The 18,095-nt window shown below is 38.1% G+C and overlaps 1 protein-coding gene across 14 annotated transcripts in view; it reads left to right on the forward strand.

Moving 5' to 3' along the window:
- LOC141727346 (N(6)-adenine-specific methyltransferase METTL4-like) overlaps positions 1 to 18,095 on the forward strand; it is a 52,600-nt gene that overhangs the window by 16,815 nt on the left and 17,690 nt on the right. For 7 of the 14 annotated variants that reach the window (XR_012578376.1, XR_012578375.1, XR_012578373.1 and 4 more), the window contains exons 9-10: positions 852 to 1,087; positions 4,081 to 4,184. Coding sequence is in view for 2 of the 14 variants with exons in the window: in XM_074533828.1 (XP_074389929.1) it covers positions 852 to 997 (146 nt within the window). In the remaining 12 variants the exon portion in view is untranslated. Of the gene's footprint in view, positions 1 to 851; positions 2,612 to 4,080; positions 4,185 to 18,095 lie in introns of those variants that run through there. The other 7 variants (XR_012578381.1, XR_012578378.1, XR_012578383.1 and 4 more) reach the window with 3 other exon arrangements.

An 18,095-nucleotide genomic window follows, 5' to 3' on the forward strand; every position in this document is an offset into this window, starting at 1 on the left:
AGACTAAATGGTTCTATATGACAAGTAACACATTTAACAATAAACTCTTTACTATAATACTTTTCAAGCAAAATGCAAGATCTTTTTCTATCTCCAAGAATACCAGTGATCAGTGACACAGTTGATGTTAATGACAGACGTCTTTATATTTGGATTTAGGCAGCAAAAATCCCCAACTATAAAAGAAATATGAGATTTATGTTACTGAATAGCAGTAACAGTTATAGAAATATCTCTTCTGGTGCCAGGTTGATATTGGGGAAAAAAATAGTTCCTGCATTTTTTTAGCCCTTTTAGTGCTGTACTTATTTAACTGGTATTACTTTTAACTTTTGATAATAGTATTACTTTTTACTTTTGATAATGTTTTCATTACAAAAATACTTTTATCCCCTTTAAGGTACAGAGGAAAAGAGAGTGTGCTCTTAATTAAGGAAAGGGTTTATGTATTTATTTATTTATATATATAAGTATTGCCCCCATGTTATTGGAGCTAAGTAAGGCTTTAGGAGGTGTTTGGTTGATATTAGTAAAAAAATTCAGAAATCATTTATGTAGAGGCTGAAATAAATCCTCCTTCCCTTTCTCTAAATGAAAACCAATAAATCAAGGCTATTGAAGGCCTTGACAGTATTTTTCAGAATCTCAAGGGCATTTATTTAAGATTACTTTCTCACTATAAATAGTCCAGCTGTTTGATGAAACCTCTGAAATTAATTTGCTGTCTCTCCCTTTTTTAATGAAACATTCATTTTTTTATTCTGCCAGCATCACAGGGGAGGTTTTACTTTTTTACTATTGTTATTTGTACCATTGTCATTGTTGTTGTCTTTTTTTTTTCTCTTGCACAGCAGTTCTGGCAGAGTTTATCAAGCCAGATGTGGAATGCTTGGAGTTGTTTGCTCGCAATCTACAGCCTGGTTGGACCAGCTGGGGAAATGAGGTCTTGAAGTTTCAGCACATTGATTATTTCACTCTTCTGGAGAATGAAAACTGAACTGGGTCTTAAACATCTATACCTTCTGAAATTCCACATCATCCCAGGGGCCTCTTGAACTTAGCCTTATTATTGACGGTGCACCTAAAGGTAACAGAAATAAAACCAATTGCATTTTAGTTAGAACTCTTTAAGTGACAATATATCTGTTTAATGCTATCTCCCCTCTGTGCAAGGTGGTCCCTTATTTTGATGATCTGAACATATTTAGATACTTTTGTTACCAAAAACCAGTGAAGATAAAACCCCTTAACAGCAGTGCAGCTTTGAGAAGCAGGCATTCTTTATTCGGTCAGGTGCATGAGGGAGTATCTTCTCTGAAATATTTGTATGCTGATTACAGAGAAAGCTCCTGTTTATATTCTTAATTTTACATACATATTCATTGACATTGATGATATTAATTTCCCCAAAATCATTAACACAGGCTCCCTTCCCTTTGCATACACGTTCTTCTGTACCAGGGGTTTCTTTGGTGGTTCCTGGTGGTCAGCCACCCCAAAATCACATTTGACCATCCAGTGAATGGTAAAAAGTTGGCATAACTGGGCTAGTTACTCTGCAGTTTTCCTTCTTGGTCAATGTTTAACATGACCCTAGAGAATAAGCATTTTGTGGTTCTATAGGCTTGTGGTTTTTGAAGAATAATCATATTAACCCATCAGGTTAATATGGTGGGTTAAAACAATAATTTTTCATCTGCCAACAATGTTAAGTGTAAGTTCATCCCTGTTCTTTTTCAAACCTCAAGAAAAGAATGATATTTTAAAGTATTTTCACTGCAGCTATCAAATCTGAGCTGATAGCACATTGCTGCTGCTGTACTGTAGCTTGTGCTATTTTTAAAAATTATAATAAAGAATTGTATTGTTTTTCAAGAGTCAATGGAAGTAAACAATTCTGAATGATACATGTTTTCTTAAAGTTTTTTTTTGCAAAACAATAGGTTTTGAACTAATATAGTTATGAAGGCAGTGTATCTTCCTACTCTGTCTGCCTTAGAGAAAATAAAAGGAACAGTGATTATATTTACTGGCATATGAATTCTTGACTGTCCATATTCTATATAAAATGTTACTTTTAAAACAGTTGATAATTCTGTCTTTGTGTATATGGTGTTAATTTTTTGATGACATTGTAAATGATCAGCCTCAACATCTTAAAAATTCTGAAGTTTTAACAGATTGTATGTATTTTTTAAAAGACTCTTTCCTTATGTTCTGGAACATTATAAAGCCATGCTTGTGAGCTGTATTTTTCAGCTAACAAAAAAATGATCCCTTTAAAAATATATTAAAGAATTGTACCCTTTGTGTATCATTTGTTGTTCTTAAATTTACTTTGAAAAATATAAAGAAAATGTAATGAGGCCTCTGCCACTTACTCATTTATAGCAGTTGAGGCAGAGGTGCTGGACAAATTGATTTTCCTGATGGCAGGTTCCTGAGTTCTGACTGTTTGTAATGGAGAACAAAATACATTGCCTAACTTGTTTACCTTCTTTACTCCCTTTTGGTAGCCTGGTGCACTGTGAAGATTTATTTAAATTTAACTTCAAAATGTTAGCAGAGTAGTTTTTAATAATTTTGTAATAAAGATGAAAATGAAAACTTGTGTCTTATTTCCAGTTTCTATATTACTATTCAATTCCATGTTTTGCCTATTGGAGCAGTGGAGTTAATAAAACAAAGAAAATGCTTTTTTCCCCTCCCCCCACAGTTAAACATATACTCAAAATAAGTAGATAACGTAACAGTGGAAGTAGTTTCCCAGGGAAATGTTTCTTGCTGCATGTTTTTATTTAGTCTACCTTTTAAAGTGTCGGTATGTGTTGTCATTACACTGCAAGGGCTCCATATTGCTGGAGTTTCATAGCTCTTTGATGTTCCTTGTAGATAGCCCCTCTAGGCACTGACTCTTCCTTGTCCTCACAGCAGCCAACTGACTCCAGTTCCCCTCAGCCAACCAAGCCACTCTTTTATAACACTCTGCTTATTGGCTACAGCTGTGGCCTGTTAACATCAGGCCTGTTCCCAATCTCTAATAATTGGCTCAGCTGCAACTCTTTAGGGGGTAAGATTACTTTCTACACTACCTTTACTTACTTATGTTCTATCCCCCTACAAATATGTAAGCAATCTTACCTACAGCTACAAGGGATAGGCGATTCTTTATTTGCTTTTAGTTTTAGAAGACATTCCTACCTGGAGCTTCTGCTTTCCCAGTCAGAATTCCCCTGCCCTCCCAAGATGCTCTCATCCAGTAGTAAATGATGTATGGGACTTAAGCATGTAATAAATGATAACTGCTGCACTTATCTTGTTTACCCCTTGTACTCTACAAAACAGCACAAGAAATGACAATGTTGTCTGTTCCACATCCGCTGCTATGAACAATTCCAGATTATCTTTTTAATTCCAACTAAAAGATAGATGAACAATATTAGGGATCAAGAAGCCACCTTTCTCCTTCGAGCTAAGCAGCAGAACCCTTCTAAGGGAATAACCTTCTTTAGGCTCTTTAAGAATTGATTTGTCTTTTCTGTGGAGTCCCTTTGCAAACAGTGGCTTTCTAGAATCCTAGAATAATTAAGATTAGAAAAGACCTCTAAGATCAAGCCCAGCTGTTAACCTGCCATCACTGTGTTCACCACTAAACAGGTGAACTTCCAGCACCTGGGAATCCAGCCTCCTAAGTATGGCTTGTATGTAGAGGACTTGTGCAGGCAGGTTCTAAGCTTCTCAGATTAAGTCAAAAGTTTAAGATTGGAATTTGTCATATCTGATCCTGTCCTAAATAGTTACAAAATTATGCCTTGGACACCTGTTTGCTGCTTTTCCACTGCTCTGGCCATGAATAAAACCTTGTGAATATGACAGAAGTGATGTTCCACATCTGCAGCCATCCTGAAACCATTGCATTTTCTCAGGAGGAGAAAATTTGGAGGAGAAAACTTGCTAACTTGGAAATCCCATGGTGGTATTAGCAGTTGATAGTTTGAGGTGATAGGGTCATCTTTTAAACATAATTATTTACCTGTTATGCTGAATTCATAATTTAAATAGCCCCTTACACTTTTGTAGGTCTCCAAGACCCCAGCTGTTCCTAACCAGCCATCAGATTGTTCAGTGTCTGTCAAAAGATTCTTCTGAGGCAGAATCTGCATATCAGTGATAAGTGAAACCAGGTAATATAACAGGACAATTTAAGATCTGGTTTCCTTTTATGTTATATATGTCAATTGCTCAGAGCGTACAATGCTCTATGTTGTGTCAAGCCCTGTATAAAAACGCAAACTTGCTCTGAAGAGTTTACAAAGTTGGTAAGAAATGAAAGAAAAAGGGAGAAGATAAGGATGGAGGAATACAGGATGGTAATGAGATATTAAAGGTGTATTTAATAAGTATCAGTCTAGGTATTATGCACATCTTCAGTGTTCCTAAGAAATTGTAAGGTTGTTTCCCCCATTTTAAATGGGATTTTCTTTAGTATTCTAGCATCACACATTCAAATAAAAAATTGGTGGAGTGTGTATTTTACTTACAACATTAACAAATTAAAAGGGTTTTTTAAGCTCTAAATTCTTCTTGTGACAACAAGTGACAACTGTGATTACTGAAGAATTTTCAGAAAGTATGTTGTTTGGTACATCTGTTGTTGTTTTAGCAGGACAATGGTAAAAGTTTCTTTGGCTAGGTATTCTCTACTATTTAAAGCCTTTTAACATTATGTGTTATTGCAAAAAAACTCAGTTGCATTACAAAAAGAAGTAATTTTAAGCTTTTTCTATACGTGGAGTACATCAAGTGTCATAATCAAACTTTTATGAATCTTCAGGTTTGAGTGTGATTTTGAAATGTCAAATTAGCATATGACCTTTACTTGTATTTTTAAACTTCTGTGAAGTAAAAAGAATTATATCAGTAAGATATGTTTTTGGAATAATGATTGCTAGGCATGTACTCCTGTGGAAACAGCAAAACTTCTTTTGCAAGATTAGACATTATTAAAGAAGTGAGATAAGTGAGGAGGTCGTACCTCTTCATAGCATTCAGCTTGGATAGGTGTCAGCAGCAGCAAAGGGTTGACTTTTAAAAATAGATTTCCAAATTACATAAACAACTATAAATTGCAGGAGATAATGCTACTCTGCCTTGATAATTGCATTCATTAGCCTCAACATGCCAATAAAGACTTGCCTACTGCTTATTTTGGATTGGACATAAGAGGAGGAGAATGGAAGGGGGCTGGAGAATAGCCAAGGGACACAAGCTATGTTCCAGTTGCTGAAAGAAGTCTTGTGGTGTCCCAGCTGGCAGGTTTTTTCATAGAATAGTTTGATTTGGAAAGGACCTTTACAGGTCATGTAGTTCAACTTCCCTGCAACGAGCAGGGACATCTTTGTTCAGATCAGGTTGCCGAGAGCCCTATACCCAGCCCCTACCTGACCTTCAATGTTTCCATGACTGGGTCTGCCAGTTTTTTGTGGAGAGAATTGTGTATGTGCATGTGTGTGTGCAGGCAAAGCTGACCTGTTGGAGTAGTGCGAATCACTAGTACGCAGTGCTTTGAATAACAGTGGTATGTGCATTGCTAGAAATTTAACATCACCATATTTTTACTTGTCAGTGTCCTAAGGTTACCAGTTTGTGGGGAAAAGGTACTATTTATTTGGTTAGAGATGTCCCAATACCATGCATGGTTTGAAAGCTTGCTTGGGGGCTGTTTAATGGATCTATTTTTGCTTTGTAATCTTCTGGAAGCGTAACATTGTCACTGATAAGTGAACGGCATAGCAGCTGCCCAGGTGTGTTCCCATAACCCTGGCCACATCTCAGAAGCATGGGAAGCCTGCAGGGGGTTGGGCAGGTGCATGGTTCTGTGGGTTCTTTGGCAGCTTCAATGTGCCTTGACATCACTAAAATGACATCAGAGCTGTTCTAATGGGGCTAGGTCACTTTGCTGGGCCTAGCTTTGAGGACTTTCCTTCCTGGCATAAAGGAGTTGAGGTTATCACCTTCTTGTCAGGGTTGTTCTTCAAGTAGACTGAAAATTTTCTAAAGAAGGTTGCTTTTTACTCGCCAACATTTTTTATTTAACCTGCTGAACTCTTGATGTGCCGCAGAGCCTGGGCTTTCAGCTCTGGGTCTGAGCCTGCACATGGGCTGTTTTGGGGTTAGAGAGTTATGGGCCATGCTCTGAGGGCTGAGATTCAAAATTCTTCTGGTCTCAAGACATCCAGGCTTTCTTGGAAGTACTCTGACTGCCAAACTGCAGGCAGAGCTCTGTAGTGGTCCTCCCTTCTGGCTTTTTGGCTTTTTAGCTACCTGTCTTATGAAAAGGAGGGCTGGGAGGCACTGTTGACACTGAGGTCTTGACACTGCAATCACAATGCTTTCTTAAGAAATGCATCATCTTTCATACTTTCCCTGTGATGAGAAAAATCTGAAATTTCCATTACTTGTTTCAGACCATTTTTATATTTCAGTTAGTAATTTGCATTTGCTTACAACAAAGTAAGTTTGACTTTCCATAAGCTCTGTTTTTTGGTGCTTAGTTTTTCCTTCCTCCTTCTCTATTTCTCAACTGGTTTTCTTCAATCTAATATTCGTTTACACATTAGTAACTTTATTTTGTGAAATATTTTTTACTGGAGGTGCCTGTAGATTTCTTTTAACTGTCAGGAAGGCTTGTCTGTAGAATTGCATGATTTGAATTTATTTTTTTGTTATCTGTTTCCACAAACATCTGTAGATAACAGAGTGTGGCACGGGATTGGAAACATGAATCCTGTGTGGTATGGGACTGGAAACATGAACACCACATCTGGTGATTAGGGGGGAATGAGGGGCTACTTAGTAAACGTTAGCTGGAGGATGGGAAGTTGTGGCAATAGCAAAATTGGCTGCTGCCACAAGAACATAAAAATGTGCAAGCCACATGAGAGAAAGGTGTGATTTGTGATTTCTCTGTTGTGTTGCCTAACTTGTAAGTAAAAAAGGACAACAACAGTACCATAGCAGGAGTACTATCTACAAGGGAATGTTTATTTATCACTTCTCTGGTGCTACCTGTTTGATAACAAAACAAGAAAGTAAGGCCTCATTTGATGACCTTTATGGAAATGATAGCCCTGACAGAATTCAGGAGACTTTTTCAGATCTGCTAGGGAGATAGTATTCATGGTTAAAATACTGTAGTAGCAGCAGTCCCCACTGGGGAATGATGAGCATTGACTCCACGGTTGCAGAAGGCTGATCAATCACTTTATTCTTGCTACACTCTCCTGTACTATATGAAAAACCCATTGCCCATGCCAAGCAGTCCAATACAGCTTTGACCTCATTGGTCATCAATCCAAACACCATCACCAGAGTCCAATTAAGAAATCACTCTTTGGTAAATAATCTCTGTAACACATTCCACAGGTGCATAACAACAGGTGCAGCAAGTAGAGATAAGAATTGTTTTCTCTGAGCCTTCTCACAGCTTCCCAGGAAAATCCTGGGAGAGAATTATGTCTCTCTCTGTTCAGAGGATATGTGATTACCACGAAATACTACTACTAAAATGCTGTGAAGGCAAATATTTGAGTAAGATTTTTCTCTGCTATTGTTCAATATGCAGTGGCATGTCTTCCTTTTTCCCATGTCAGTAAGTAAATTGTGTTAAAGTAAAATAGCAGTATTGCTTATGACTGGTTTGATGTCAGGCACGCATATTCAGTTTTCCTTTTCTTGTGTAAAACCCAAACAATAACTTCTGCTGAGGGAGAAGGAGGTCATACATTCTCATTTTGTCTGTAATATTGCCTCCATTTGCCTCAGACTGTGGAGCCTACAGTCCTTTAAGCACCTGGGATTGCTGGAATAGTCACTTTGGGGTATCTTAGATCTCTTTTTACCCTTCTGTGTCCTTCCTTAAAGGGTATTTCTGTAACACACAGTTTTGAGATGAGAAAATGAGGGTCTGTAAAGAGGAGAAAACAAAGTGGAAAACAGTGCCCAAAAGGCAGTGGAATAATGAATACTGGACACTTCACAGCTAGTGCCATGGGAGTGCTCATGGTTCTCTAAACCATTACTGTGGACAAGCTCATTCACATGTTTGAGACTTTATTGTAAAGATCTATCTCTTTGCCTTTTTGGAGATGGAGACATTTTTCAACCCAGGAGAGTGGGTGCAGTCCCCTGGCCAGCATTTTTAGCACAGCAGACGTTGCACACTGCTGGTTACAGGTCAGCTGCAGAATTGTACAAAAATCTGAACTTCATGTGTGGCCTTTTTTTCAGCATAAAGTATGGCTGCGCACTGACTACTATGTAGAAAATGAAATGCATTCAAAGTAAAACCAGCACAAAGGCAGAGATAAGTTAGAAATTTAAGAATAGCTAATGATGTAATAGGCTAAAAATATCTGCATCGAGGGTCATGATTTTACAGGATCATTAACTGAAGTTTGTCGCAAAATTTTGCCAGTTTATTTAATAGCACTGTCTTGTAACAGCTTTATGCCATTAATTCAGGAGACAGCTAATTGGAAATATTCTTATGGCACTTTTACTGCCCTCAAACTATTGCTTGTGTGTCTTAAACGATTTGCATCTTCCGTTACTCTGCACTCCAAAAATTAGGCTGAGTTCAGAAAGAAAGTATGTGTCCTTTTCTGAGGTTCATGGTTCATCTATTGGTTCATATAACTTCAAAAAGATAGTTATGACATAAGAATTACATTTTTCCACATCAAAGTGACCCAGTCAAAACTTCAGCTGAAAATTTTTATGAGGCCTACAGCCTAATTTTTTTAAAGTACCCAAGAGAGTTTAGATTATAAGGAGCTATTTTTGACCAAGTAAACTGGCCAGCAAATTTATGAGGATTTCTAAATTTCTAATAAAGTCAAGGGAGTGTAGAACATAAGAGGAGTCTAAATATTATTACAAATTTCACTGCATGATGCAACTTCCACAGATTTATTATTTTTTTGGTCCTGTGCTCTTCAAGGTTAATTGTGATAAACCTCAAAGTAAAAAATGCCACAGGAATCAACAATGTTAATATTACCTCTAGCATTATAGGAGGAAACTTTCTGGTATTACAGTGCTGAAAAGCCTCATTTGCAGAGGCTGGCAACTGTCTTACACAACAATTTCATTTAGTTGATACAATCATGGCTTTGTATAGCCATTTACATAATGACATTATAGGTCTGTAAGAGAAATAGGATTATATTATCCCATAACAAAGTTACTGAGGTTTTGATATAATATGAAGACTCCACTTTTACATATGATTTTCATGAGAACACTCTTACAAGGAAATTATTTGCCTACTATCACATTGCTCTTTTTGAGGTCTTAAGTAGCCCTGTGAAGTCTAGGCCTTTTCCTAAGTGTCTGCTGGTGATAGGTGGCCATTTCACTCCAAATCACTGTGGTAACAAACTCTTCTTTCACATGAGTAGTTTGCCTTTTCCTCTGTGTATATATAGAAGGTGAAGCACAACAAAGTTGTGGCTTTGTCACACGAGTTTCTTTACAGGAGGATTTGCTGAATGTACACAGTGTGTGCAAAAGAGGAAGATCTTTTACAAATTCAGAAAGGAATGATGGGCAGTGAATAGTGATTGAGCTGTGGGATGGCTCCTTTGCAAGGGGGATGGATGTGCTTTTTTGTAGTTTATCTTTCCATCGTGGTGAGTACTCTGATTGGAAAGGTTGCATCAATAACAAGAGATTCACTTCAAATGAAGATGTTGCCTCAGAGTTTTTAATTCTCAGTCATAAATCTTTGCCAGAAATCTAAATAGCTCTCTCAGCTTTTCAGATCTCTTCATTATACAAAATCTCTTTGATGATAGTACTAGCAAAAGCAAGAGAAAATAAATCCAAATGCATTTGCAGAGTTGACTCCCTTTGCAGCCCAAAGATGTGAGATTATATCTGTTATCTTCATAATTTTTTACTAGCCATTTATGAAATGCTTACCCAATGAAGATGTAATAATTTTCACTTGAAATCTTGGTACTAGATATTTAGTTTGAGACCAGCTGTGACACTTAAGTATTTCCTTCTTTGATGAACCAGATGATGAAATAATCTAATTAGTCTCCTTATGAGAAGCAGTCAGAAGTATGATAGCTTTCCTATTTAAGAATCAATATAAAGGCAAGATGGTAAAATCTGGCAGGGCATCTGTAACATGAATGCTTTATTATGAAGAAACGGAGGCTTCATACAGATTTGATTACAGAGGATTACTTATCTTCCTTTGCAACAGCCAGGGATTAGCAAGCAGTCCTTATTCTTCTGCATACTCTGCGTGTCTGTTTGTGAGAGAAGGGGTATGTGAATAAGATTTAGGGATACAACTATTTAGTTTTTCTCTCAGTGGGTACTATAGGTGATAGTTTCATATTTGCAAGACCTTTTTTCTTTCATTTCTTCATAGCAGCAACGCATGTGATGGTCCTCAACTGGAATGAACTTGTGAATTTTCTTGGAAGCTGATGAAATGCTGCTACATTACACAAACAAAGCCTTTGCCTGACAGCTTCTGGTGTCCACTTTTCTCATCACTGATCATCCTTTCTGTGAATTTCTCAGCTTATTCAGACTAGAAAACAACAGATAGCTCCCTATAAGTCAGGCGTAGTATTTTCTAAACCATCTGTGACTATTTTTTGACTCATTTTTTCCATGTAATCCCAACACTTTTACTCACTGCATCAGACATAGCTCCTTCCATGTCTTACAGGGGTACCAAACCAGACTATAATTGCCAGCTACATGTGATTTTAATTAATGCTTTACCTTGAAGGAACTGAGCTGCTGGTGGCAGCTGAGGGTGTATGAGTTCCTCATCTTGTGAACATTGCAGCCTCGTGTTATAATCCACATCCAAAACCCACCTCCTTTAGAAATGAACTGCAGCTGCTCCTGATATTTAACATTGTAAACTTCTTTTGTATCTTTTATTGACCCTTAGAAACATCACAGACCACAATTTTAGAAATATTGAGCTAAGTATCTAACAATTCTTGCTTCTAGGTCACATGGTGTGCTGGAGTTGGGTAACACTGTCACCTGCAGACATTCCCTTTTTTCTGATTGTTCTAGTAGAGCCTGCTCATGTTGAGCTATAAATCTCTTTAGACTGAAAAAGGCACATAATTCAGGAGGCTTTCTAAAAGCAGCCAGAGCATTTATCTATTTCAGTTGCAAGTATTCCATCTTTCTGTAGCAAAGCTCTATGTCTGGGGAGAGCTTAATATCAGATACAGTTTTCCCACTGGATGGGGATCTTTAATGTATCACTTGTGAGTAGTAACTCTCTTTGCTGACATTTACAGTTGCTGTTGATATTTCTTACTTCTTAATGTTTCCAGACACTGAGCCTTCCAGGAGGGCCTAAGCCGACTCAGGCTGGGGTGCATTTGCCTCCTCTGGGAAGCTGTTTTGCAGTTTTGAATATCTCAGCTATTCATAAAAAGGCAATGTGACTTTGCTAGCCCTCCAGAGTACATCTGTCTCACTGACTCACCGCAGAGATGCTGAAAACAAATATACTTGCCAGTCCTGAAAGCGGTGCTTGGCTTGTTGGCTTTTTCATGCACTTGGAAGAACACAGCCAAGCTTTCTCAGGAAGGGCTTTGGGCAGACAGGTCAAGATGGCAGAGGCACCCAGCCAGGATGGCAGCTCAATGGATTGAGAGCTGGACTGCTGCATCATCTGGTTCATTAGAGGATGAGGCACTTAATTGTCACAGCTGGTGTCATAGTGAATCTCTGTCACCTTGGAGAAGAATGATAATTACTGAGTATGACCAACATGAGCTCTAGGAAGAGATGACTGGTAGCATGCAATGAAGGAGTTTTTATGAGGATGTGCAAGATGAGAGTAAGTCTACATAAAGCTGGAATTCCAAAGTAATGGGTCAGTATAAAGCTTAGGATTCCAGGTGAAAACTTGTAATGCATGCCAAGCTTGTATTAAAAAGGTAGCCTCTTTTAACCTTTAAAATATTTAATGAACTTTTCACTTGAAAATTTGACCTATGATGAAGATTCTCTTTAGTTTGAGAGGTCTGAGTTAATTTCTGAGTTATTTTCTCTTCCCAGGTTTTGTTTGCAGTGTGCTTAGCTGAGCATGATGCAAAATACTTAGCCATGTATAATGTAAAAGATCAAAAAGGCAGCTCAGGCCTTCAGCTGTTGTCTTTAAAGAACCATCACTTACATGCTTACTACCTACTAAGAGGCTGAGATTTATGTGTGCTAAGTCTCTTATCTGGCTCATTTACTCCATCTTTGGGAGCATGATTGTAGGTGGAGAATGAAAACGGAGAGTTCAGAACCAGTTGAGAAAAAGCAGTGGTGATTTCAAAGCACTGAAATTAAGGCTAATATCTCAAATATTGTCATGGTCACTTGTCTTACCTAGCGTGTTCTTAAACTCCTTTGCTGTGACAGAGGTGGCTGTTAACTGAAGAAAAGCAGAAAATACTGCAAACCACTGATGGTGGCACTAGAGCCCCATCCCTGTGTTCTCCTCCCCTGAAAGCTAATAAAGAACATCAAAAATAGATGTTATCGGGCCATCAAGAATTAACAACATGCACCAGATGGTAACACCTACCCTTTCCTATATACCTAATTTTAGCCCAGACTATTTACCAGCAAGTTGTGGCAAAGGTTGAGGAACCCAGTGCCGAGGATCAGGAAGTGAGTAGAGGCAGGAGGTGCAGAGAGATTTTCTCTCACTTCTGACCCTCTTTCAGTTAATAATTTTAATCAGTGCCTTTGCACACCACGATTACCCTCAGTGAAATGAATGAAACTCTTTCCTTCAGCCTCAAACTATCAACTAGTAAACTGCCCATTGAAATCAGTTGACATACCCCAAAAAATGGGGCTATGTTTCATGGCTGAAATTGAACTGTCTTCCTGAAGGTGTTATCATGGGAAATGCAATTAGGTTATGTAGTGTGTGTGTAGGGTGGGCACATATGCTTATGGATACACATACATATTTTCACTCATCATGTTTTGTCCTTACCTCCTTGCTTTACTTGCTTTCCTTTCCTGGCACTAGCAACAGTGTGATTTAGGACAGTGCATTGGTGCACTTTGGATCTGTCATTCTTGTGATGGAGTATCTAGACTGAGACCATGTTTTCACCACAGGCTAACTCAGGCTCTCACATACATTTTAGTAAAAATCTCTCTGTCAGTAGCACACTTCAACTTTTCACCTGTGCTTATGTGAGCTCTGAACAGATCTTTGCTTGCCCAGTGAGGGGCACAGTCTAAAGTCAAGGTCGCTGCTGAGAGGTGGCCCAATTCAGCAATGCAGTTCTGTCCAGTGCAGGGAATGGCTGAAAAGTGCTGGGCAAGAAAGAAAGAGGTCAGGATTTCTCCACCTGGAACGAAGGATGCCACAGTCAGGGTGAGCAGACCCTGCACCAGATGTGTTTGATAGCAGGTGGTCTAGTTTCTCCGATGGAGGAGAAGCAGGTTTCACTGCTGGAGGTGTCCACCCCAGATGCTGCAGCCCCCCAGCAAGGGACAACTGGCATTTAGCAGCCTTATCTCTGTCCTCTGTCCTGTCATCGTTCACTGAGAGCAGACCACACCAGCTTTGCCAGAGGCTTGGCTTTCACATCCTGGGCACGAGTCACATCCTACAGTGCATGACTCCTGCCTTGATGCTGAGCAAGGGGCTGACTGGATTCCCTGTACCCTTTGATGTGGATTTTCTTGCTCAGTCCCTGCCAGGTCAATTGGCCACAGGCTTCAATTTACCCATGAGTCCTTACTTTGAAGATGCAGGGAGGGTCTGCAGATCAGAAGAGACCTGAAAATTTGTGAAAGAGGATGTAATCAACAGGAGAATTTTCCCCAAAACACTGGCAAACTGCTCTGCCTTTGAGAAGGTCATGTATAGATTTAATTTATTTTTGTTAAATTGCCATATCACCAGCTGTTTCCTAGTGGGAAGTTCCATACACAAGATGTTTAAAATGTTCTTCTGGTGCGGATGCTTCGTGTAAACAGCAGTTCAGTGAGAGACAAACTGCCCTGAGTTGCGCCAGTGAATAAAAATTACTAGAATCCCTGGTTCTGATCTACTGACTAACTGCTGAGCATTTTCTGTATTTTGTGCCTGGTTTGAAGTGCCTGAAAGTTATTGGGGTTTATATTTATTATTTAACAGACTTCTCCTGGGAAGACAGCTCTGGCCTCTCTCCACTATGTTTTTCAAGAATAAAAAGCTCACAGACCTATTAATTTTGAAAGTTACATTAATGGAAAAAGGACTGTTGAATTTTTTTAAGGTTGAGTTTTCACATTTACAGTTTGAAAAATCATTCATAAGGAATCAGTTTTCTTTATAGAACTGCTGCCAATTTCACAGGTGCAAGCATTAAATTTGTGTATGGGATGCAAATTGCTTTATGTGAGTAGTCAAAATGTGAAATTATAATTGTATTAGTTAGGTAAAGTATAATTTGTTACCCCTGACTGAACATAGTAGCACTGGTCATTACAAAGAATACAAGAAACCCAGTGATGCCGATGATTCTTACATAAATGCTGGCCTATGTGGGCATTTAAAACGGACAGATGATTAATAAAATAGCATAACTTTGTATCCCAGGATTCCCATAGCACCTTTTTTCTTGTAAGCTAATACAAATAGTAGAGAAGATTAAAAACCACCTAAATTTAAGGTTCTTAATTCCCATACCCCTTTACCTAGGATCTCAAGAAGTTGATAAATTCTAATAAAAGCTATTAAAAAAATAAAATCCAGAGAACATATGGCATTTGACTGCATAGCAAAGAAAGATGCATTTTTGCCTTTATCCAGCTGACTACATCATCTTTGGGCAATGAGCAGTGAGCCAGAGTCAGATTTGCTTCCTCAGCTGCCTTAAACTGCAACAGGCCTTAAAAAGAGACTTTCTAGCACTAATAGTGTTTCAATTAAACTTTCAGAGGACTCATTCAAGTTTAAAGTTTGAATATCTTGACACACAAAGGGCAAACACCCTTTCACTGAAGGATTTTATTCTGCAGCATGGTCAGGAACTTGCAGCAGCCTTGAGTTAATTGAATGCAGTCTGCAAGAGAAGTGTAATGGAGCATCCAGACACAATGCAATATATTCAAGTGTTTGTCCATATAAGTAGTTAATTGATTGTGTTGCTATGAAGCACAATTCAAGGTTATTGTATTATCTTTAGCACAAAGCTGTACAATTACGGAATCATACAGTTTGCGAAATACATTTAAGGGCAAGGTAGGCTTAACTACTATGTTGGGAATGACAATGAATTATTTTTCCTTTCTTTATCTTACTGTACCCTTCACAGCTCAGGGATGTCATCTGGTGCTTGGTAAAATCCTACTTCTATTTTGATTTTCTACTGGAAGGATTGATGGTAAAAGAGATTGTGTGTGGTTTCCAAGGGCATGCATTCATGTTAAATATGGTTTACATTTGGAGTCTTGATAATTGACCACTGCCAATCATTCATGTATCATGCTTTCAGCCTCTCAATAATGTGTAGATGTTAAAAAAAGCATACAAAAAATCCTATACAAGGCTTAGCCTATCGTCCTCTCTTTCTAAACCTTTTAAGCACTTTTCTACATGACCATGAAGTCCAGAAACTTACATAAAAGCTGAAATTTTCCTGGAAATCTTTATTCAGAGGAATGGGGAAGTGCTGATATTTCCACAATTTCATTGAGATTGTGAAAGTTTGATTCTCTTTTTTCTTCTATCCAAGCATCCATCTGGACCTTGTGAAGCTCATGTGAAGACAGATTTGAAAGCAATATTCCATCTTACGTTCCCTTTCTTTAAGTCAAAAAAACCTCCCAAAAATCTTATAACAAATTGGAAGGGTTTTGCTGAGCTAGAAATGTTGAATTTTTGGGTAGGATTTCCTATTTTTTCTCCTGTTCACCATCAGTGCAGCTGCACTAAATGAGGAACAACCTGGGGCAGCAGGCAGAGGGAGACAGGACCACAGATGTGTGGATGCTTCACCAACATTTGTCACCCTTGTGGTACAGTGGTGAGGAGGAGGTGGAGGGATCAAAGAGAAGATTTTTCTGTGTTCATGAAAAAGCTAAACCTCATTAAAGGCATATAGCCAAGCACATGACACAAACTTTATTTAACTTCATTCCAATGCAAGCACAGATATGCTTCAAAATGTCCCACTTGTGTCTGTGTGTGTGTGTGTGTGTGTGTGTGTGTGTGTGTGTGTGTAGCTGGCAGAAATGACATAATGTAAATTTCACAATTGTAGCTATAACTGAAAATAGTGAGGTAGCTACAAATATTGTCATCCAGTACTTGGCATCTTAATCCCTTGCTGTTCAAGGCAGACAAAAATGTTTGTGAAAAGTCTCAAAAAGCCTTATATTTAACAAATGACAGACTGAAACTAAAACATCATGGTCAGGAGCCTTTTTAGCAAATGAAATAGTATTATGTTCTTAGTATGAGTGTTAGATATGAAATACTTCCCAGGAACAACTATTTGAGGGTATTCCATTGAGGAAATAAAATTATTGTGAATTTTAAGTAACTTTGTGAAAGGAGTTTCCATGCAGAAGTATTTAGATTACCTTTCTATCTTATCTATTCATTAGGTGTGGTCTGTCTGCATAGAACAGAATGTATATATATTTATTTCTGTGTATAACAGAATGAAATGCCTTCTGCATGTTTAGTTATGGAGCCTGTATCAGCTAATCTCCTTGAGACTGCCAATGCCATGGTTTCCTCAATGCATTAAAAAAGAATATGGATTGCATGCTACTGTATGTGTTCTTAGATTTCTCCTTTGAATTTGATAGGAAGTTATGGGTTTTCAGTGCTGAGGCCCTAAAGCACTGTACACATGCTAACAAATGCCTCAGACCTAATGAGACAGGAAATTGAGAGGCTGAAATGGAATAATAAAGGAAGAAAAATATTGATGCTTGCATGATCCTGGAAAATGACTGTTATGTTCTATTACAGAAATTAAAATAAGTTTGGCAAGGATTTACTATTGAAGAAAAGTACACATGAGGCTAAACCTAGGGTAAAAGAGCAAAACCAAAACATCATGTCAAACAAAAAGCCTTTGGAAGAGGCATCAATTAAGATACAAATTGAGTTTTAAAAGTATTTTTAATTAAAATGTTTCATTTAATATGGACAATAATACAAGAGAATTATATCTGAACTTTAAAGCAGGTTGACTACCTGTAGGAGAGCTTCTAGATGCTGGTTAAGGAGTTATGGTTTATATCATCAAAAATTAACATATCTATAAAGATGTCTGTCTGTTAGCAGTTTTGAGAATGTATCTACCATTTTGGTGCCTAAGCATAATTTCCTCTTCTTGTTTGCTGTGAAAACCAACAACCAAGGACCTGTGGAGAGTTCTCATTTTTTAAGGATGTTCTGGTCCAAACTGTTTGACACAGCCACCTGCAGGAATTGCCTGGCCTGGCTCTTCATTAACCACTTGTTGAATTTTGTTTCCATGACAACTTCCTATATTATACTATCTCAGAAACTCAGTAGAATTCAGACATCAAGTTAAAACACCTAAATATTTCTCTGAGTTGCATCTCTTGTTTCCTTGGCAACTTCCTCTCAAGTCACCCTAGGATATTTCAAGGCACCCAAGACAAATTTCATCGCATTGATCTTTTTAATGAATTTACACTGACCTGCAGTATACACATTGTACCAAACTTAAAATATTAGATGACAGAATCTTTATTGATTTCATTCAAATGCAGCTTCTCAGCCGAAATCCAATTACTTTGCCCCAGTACGTACATTTTCCCCATTAAATCTGCAAAAACAGTGCTGTAAGGCGCTATCTATACGTATGCAGACCAATCTGAAGATTAAAAACAACTTTGCATACCAAGTGCAATGTTTCTGACAGAAACAAGGGCACGTTTTTGCTGCTCTGGAGTAATGTGTGATTATTAAAATAAATTCTAATGAGAAAAGGTAAATGCAGAGGAAATCTCAAGAAGCATTGGCTTCTTTGGTACATTGCAAAGGCAGCAGT

This window comes from Zonotrichia albicollis, unplaced genomic scaffold (assembly GCF_047830755.1).
Source record: "Zonotrichia albicollis isolate bZonAlb1 unplaced genomic scaffold, bZonAlb1.hap1 Scaffold_109, whole genome shotgun sequence".
Lineage (NCBI taxonomy): Eukaryota > Metazoa > Chordata > Aves > Passeriformes > Passerellidae > Zonotrichia > Zonotrichia albicollis.